The sequence below is a fragment of the Ochlerotatus camptorhynchus genome, unplaced genomic scaffold, assembly GCF_037179485.1.
Source record: "Ochlerotatus camptorhynchus isolate MF236.1 unplaced genomic scaffold, CSIRO-AGI_Acam_v1.1 ptg000008l, whole genome shotgun sequence".
Classification (NCBI taxonomy): Eukaryota; Metazoa; Arthropoda; class Insecta; order Diptera; family Culicidae; genus Ochlerotatus; species Ochlerotatus camptorhynchus.
The window spans coordinates 2,979,160-2,985,563 of NW_027040500.1; the positions used below are offsets into that span (position 1 = coordinate 2,979,160).

Here is a 6,404-nt window from a genome sequence, read left to right on the forward strand (position 1 = left end):
GTAGCTAAGGCCTATGTATTAGTCAATGGCTCTTAAAATTTCTTAATAAATAACGTTCAAAGCCTTGATATAAACATACAAATATTAGAAGCCAACATGCCCTTCGTCTACCAATGCACCAGTTGAACATACAGCATCAGCATTAGTTTGAACCGGGTCCAGCTAATTCTCATTATCTCACATCTACCCCTACCGACTTTCTTCAACCGAGTCAGCTGTGTGAATTAACCACCTCTTGTTAAAAAATAGTACCTAGTAAGTGTTCGTAGGAAGCATACATTCAAGTCTCCGATGCCGATTAATATGCACATTTGTTTGATTTGAGTCAGTCGAGCGCGAACGATTATTCTATTAGCAAGTTATCTCCCGCGCTGTGGCAGTACGTAATTTATTGTGTTGGTTCACTTCAATCGTTGTTGTTCTGAAATTCCCCACTGATAATGAAGGGTTTCATCACGCAAATCGTGTTGGTGATTTTTATTTTCGGTTTTCTGACCGTTTATGGTCAAACTCCGAACAATGGAACAGCTTTCGAAGAGGTGGTCGTTGAAACGTCGCTCTATGTGAGGAGACCAAGCACGGTACTACGACGTCAGCAGCTTAGGGTTCAAGAGAAAGGGGCCTCGCGAAAGAGGCGAGATATCAGGTCTGCCAAATTGTCAGCGTAGCATAACATGTTTGCGCGTTATGTAACTACCATTTTTGCTTGTATGCTTACAGCCATTCAACTGACCACGCGGATTCAAAACTGAAAGTGAATGCTCTCAATCCTACCACCGGTCACCAAAAGCAATCCAAAGATGGCTTTATCCAAGCATTCTTTGATAAAGGCTTCAACAATGGCGCATCGAAAGCTGAACAACGTGCTTTCTACAAACAAAAACCGGTATGACTTCAAATGAATTCATAATTAACAAAAAAAAAAAACGTTCGATTTCAAACACATATCACCCATAAACCACATCGTAGGTAACATCGAAGAAACAGGATGGTAATCAACTTGTTTGATCCTAACGCCATGTGGTCCGGACGTGTCAATCCAAACGAAATGCAAATTGTCCTTCACGGCCGCAACCCGAAGAGATTCGGCGGTTAAGCCTTTTTAGTTTTAACTTGTTGTTATTATTCTTAGTTCTAACTACCTGTAAACTCTGATTGAAAACAGCTCCAAGTTTGCAAAAAAAAAAACATCCCAACAGAGAAAGACAACCGTGCGACATTCGATGCCGACAAATCCCACGTGAATCCCAGTTTCTACATCCGGTTGATTGTGCGGTGATTAAGTAGGTAGGTAGTTGGAAAGTGTACCGATAGCAAAAGACACTTGGAGCCAGAAGAGGTGTGGAGATTTCATTCTTCATTTTTTATGCGATATCACAAGCAAAAGTGAGCAATAAAATCAAACACGATGCGAATGGATTTGTTTACTAGCTGCTGAACTTAGCCGCAGTGTACTTATTATTCCGAACGAGTTTCACCAGTTTGCGGTAGTACAGAAAAGGTACGTGGGTTGTTGCACGTACTTCAGCTTTAGTTTTAGGGAGCTGCACCTGACGCTAATAAGATTCATGTAGTCTTTTGATAGACGCGTTCCGATTGAGTGTGAATCAACTTAGGGTTTTTCGTCTTATGTTTAATCAGATCTGGCGTGACTTAAAAATAAAATGGAAGAACCGAAAGGGTTTCGCCGAAAATGGACCACACATTTTAAATGTTGTGTCATCATGTTAGATTACTAATTTATATAACTTCTCGGAAGGAGTGAACCCGAATATAATTTGGGCAGTCTTTTTTCTTTTATGGCTATTATATCCCTAACAGGAACTTTACAATTGACCACAGGTTAGTCTTTAAGCACTTCCACCGTTGTCAATTAGAAATTGTGTTCGACTATACCTTTTGTTGCATTCGTATGTTAGCACTATGTATATATTAGGAGTATTTGAGAGCTGTATATAGCTGATGTATAGAAGGGACTGTCTTGGGGATTTTCGGCTCTTTCAGTTTTTGCTACTTTAGAGGACTAAAAGAGTCAAAAATTCCTCAGACAGTCCCTCGTATGTATTAGAGTGGCTCAAATCAGATCAAACCTAGAATTTAAAACCAGTAAAATGATTGTTTGGTGGTCAGAAATGCCCTCTAAAAAGTTTAAGCTATTTGATGCACGGGAAGTGGTCCCTCTAAGGCCTTGAAGTTAGTATAGAAAAATCGCCAAAATTGTGATTATTACACCCAGCCGGGAAATGTAAGATTCTATTACATATTTGAATGAAAAGTATGCAAAATTTGATCCTGTACTGTGGTATTGGTTTTACGAAATAATTTTGTAAGCAAGCTTATTTTTCGATCAAAATTTGATTCCCCAATCCGCTATTACAATGAATGATAGTTCCGTTTCCTATCATCTTCTGTTCATGAACATCGCAACGAATGTTAGAAATTGACCATGCAGGCGATGTAATGGTTTTTTGTCTTTTTTATTTCGTATTCTATCTACGCTTTCGACTATACCAGTAAGCTTGTAGAACGACGCACACACATGCTTCGAATCTCTCCAGCAGAAAAAGCATACGAAGTCGAGTATGCGAGAAAATGAGCGCTTCATGTTTGCTTTTAGGCTATCCATGTTCAGAGGCATGGAGAAAGCAGTGGAGAAAGCACAGGTATGATAATCGACAACGTTCGTGGTTCGAGTCCAGTCGGCAGTCTGTTTCCAGTTTTTTTCGACATAACTAATTTACCTCACTAATACACTTACATTTCAGTGCCAAAATTTCAAAGGGGCGTAATTGCATTTGTAAACAATGGCTTTAGCTATCGATTTCTCGCGAATAAAAGCTCACTCATAAAAATTAATGACACCAACAGGTAGATGAATGTTTCCTCTACTAGCTAGCATTGTTAACTTGGAGGGGTGAGCGTTTATTTGCGAGAAATTGACGTCTGAAGCCATTGTTTGCAAAAGCAATTACGCCCCTTTGAAATGTTGACACTGATTTTTCGGTCTCCAATTTTCTTGCATTGGACCGCAGCTAGGTATATCGCATCCTCGGTTCATGCGGTCTCCACTAACATCCTCTGATGATGAATCCTACATAATTGTAAGCGAATCTTACATCCCCCGGTTGGGTGTAGGAAGTGGAACTAACATTCATTGTAATAATTTTTTGGTTTGCGTGTAGTTCTATCACATACTACTTATTTATTTATTTAGATGGATGTCCAAATCAACAGACAAATTTGGTCCTAATGATGTTTTACTTAAGACTAACATTCATAAGTTAAGTGGTAAAAGAAAAACATAAAACAAACTAAACACTCCCTGAACACTGATAATAATAATAATAATAATAATAATAATAATAATAATAATAATAATAATAATAATAATAATAAAAATAATAATAATAATAATAATAATAATAATAATAATAATCGTGAAAGACATTCATTGTCAGAGTGTACCTCGTGCGCGCTTACTCCGGCTATATTTTCGATTATTTTCCGCGTTCTTGTTCAGAATAAAATCCGAGTACGAGCCAACTAACTGCAGCTACGGTCCGTTTATCAAGCGAAACTAGATGATACTGAAATTTCGTGCTGGTTTTATCGTAAATGCGATCTGAATAATTGCAATTTGGTGTCCATCGTACAATTGTTAGACACAGAAGATAGTTGTAGTGCTCAGAAGTACATAGACAATAAACAGGAAAACCTCTGGGATATCTGTGTGTCGATCCCCACAGTGGATTTGCAAGACTGTATGCGTTGTGTACCGCTGTGAATAAACTATATAGTGTATGAGCTAAACGAGGAGATAAAAACAAACACCCGAGAATAACAACAATCCTGTTTCATCATTGACGACCGCAGAGTTCAACTTCGCTTTCGATTGTAACAATCAGTCAACCTCCTAGCTGCTGCGAGCAGCAGGAGTCTCTGATTTGGATGGCTGATCCATCGATCACCAAACCACCGGACATCCCGGGAAACACACAAGGCAATCCCGGTCCTAGCCATGTAAACAAAGATAGACGTACCTTGCCTCTCTGGATCGATAGACATAACAAGCACGGCGATGCGGAGTATTTGTTGCTGCAGGGCATAAACAATGCTCCACTCCCAAGAAAACCTCTCATGATAGGGATATCTATTGAGCTCGCAGCTGGAGGACCTATTGCTTCAGCCATATCAGAATCTCGCGGGACGAAATACACCCTTCAAGTTCGTAACAGAAGCCAGGCCGAAAAGCTGCTCAACATGAATAAGTTAACTGATGATACACCAGTTCAGGTAACTTATCACCCTACGCGCAACATATGCCGATGCGTCGTTACTTGCTGGGATATGGTTGAGACTGACATCGAAGAGATTAAGGAATATCTTGAGAAACAGGGTGTTGTGGATGTACGGCGTATCTCTCGTCGAACTCAAGAAGGTCTAATCAACACTGGAACAATGATATTAACGTGCAAAGGAACGGTTCCACCAAAACACGTCAAGTTCGGTGCCTTGCGCGTTGCAACCCGTGTGTTCTACCCTTCACCCATGCTTTGTTTTAGATGTTACTCCTTCGGTCATACCAAAACTAAGTGCAAAGGTAATACCGTATGTCGAAATTGCTCCAATGTAGACGAATCAACCGAAATCTGCGACAAACCAGCTTACTGCAAAAACTGCAAACAGAACCATTCGCCCGCCGACCGTTCCTGTCCAGCTTATAAGACTGAGGTGGAAATAATAAAAATCAAAACCGACGAAGGCCTGACATACCCAGAAGCCAAAGAAGCGTACAAGAGTAGAGTGACAAAATCTAAGGGTACGTATGCAAATGCACTGCAACAAAGATTGACCGAAGCCCAAGCGAAAAATGACGAAATTATCGCACTGACCAATCTTGTCAAACAAAAGGATGAAGCTAATAAATTACTGCTAAATGAAAACCAGGAGCTACGAAAACAAGTTACAGAACTTCAACAAACATTGAACCAAGTGCTGGAAGGTCAAAAGAGGTTACAGGAACAATTCAGGCAGCATGTCCAACAAAGTCAGCAGCATAATCAAGAGAAAAATCTACGTGACCAATCACAGTCAAAGAAACAAATCCCGGAACAGCCGTCAGGAACAAACTCCACAGAGAACCATCGTATGTCGACTAGGTCACAAAAGCGAAGCGAACTGCAAAGTAACAATAAGGATGCCGAAAAAGATTCACAGAATGCACATAAGAAAAGAACCGTTCCCAAGCTTTCCGGAAAACCTCCAAAACTTCACAAAAGTGAAGAACTGAATTTATCATTCAGCAACGACGAAAGCGACACTACTCTACATACTAACGCAACTGACGATTTGTCTATGAGAAACTTTTCAGACGATGAAATGGCTGAGATAGACAGTTAGACAGCCTAAACCACGTGTGAACCAAGCTATACATGACCCCTGGCAACACCAATGGAATGACCCTACCTATCACTACGTAACTATTTATGGATCTGACACAAAATCATCAAACAACAAATGAAGAAATCGATCTGGAATTTCGTAACAGTGCCACTCTTCCCGAAATGCATGCCAACGATACGTTTCTTCAATTTGGAGGGGAAGAGATGAAAGTAGCCCCTCCACTGCCTGAACAGGCAGAGGTCGTACCGGGGATAGTAGACAAGGCCGTCAATAAACTAACGTCTCATCCCATCTCCGGTCTTCCTGTTGAAGCCATCGATAATACATCAGCTCAGAGGACTTTTGGAACGACTGCAGAACCACATCAACCACATCTACCAATAAACAGTATTGTGAGCCAACCAATAGGAAAGCAGCCGAACAACCTTCACACCACAAAAACAAACGAAGCAGCAGATTCGCCAAGCGCGAGGCCTTCCACGTCGACCCTGACCAGGGATGTTCCGGGCTTACCCGATGAGCCCCTGGCGGCAGTCGACGTGGATCGTACTACCCCCAAGGCAAGTACCATTTCAAATTCAATACCCCCCAGTCAACCCTTCACCACTACCGCGTCACCCTTTCCTGGTTTCAGCTATTCGAACAACCTTCACCTTAGAAGTGGTGCCTACGCTGCAAACTCGGGAAGAAACAATGAGGATAATCCCACAAAACGTTGCATCGCGGTACAATGGAATGTCAACGGCCTTAAGGAACGTTATGCAGAGTTGCAGCTAATTGTCGCTGAATATCTTCCTACTGTGATCGCCGTACAGGAGACACGACTCACCAAAGTACAGATTATGAACAAATTCCATCGTGCCGAGTATAAGTGGTCAATCCGACCAGGACCTTCTTCCAGCTCACAGAACGGAGTAGGACTCGCTGTCCATCACACAGTCCCGCATAAATTTCTTCGAGTGAACGCAGATTTACAAGCGGTAGCTGCCCAAGTGGATCAC

General features: G+C 41.4%; 1 protein-coding gene across 1 annotated transcript; it reads left to right on the forward strand.

Annotated features, from left to right (window-relative positions):
* Positions 1-270: 270 nt before the first annotated feature.
* LOC135698114 (uncharacterized) lies at positions 271-1,443 on the forward strand. The gene is made up of 3 exons (XM_065217989.1): positions 271-646; positions 721-886; positions 970-1,443. Exons 1-3 carry the CDS (start codon positions 441-443, stop codon positions 1,006-1,008), a joined length of 411 nt encoding a protein of 136 aa, XP_065074061.1. The 5' UTR covers positions 271-440; the 3' UTR covers positions 1,009-1,443.
* Positions 1,444-6,404: the final 4,961 nt, after the last annotated feature.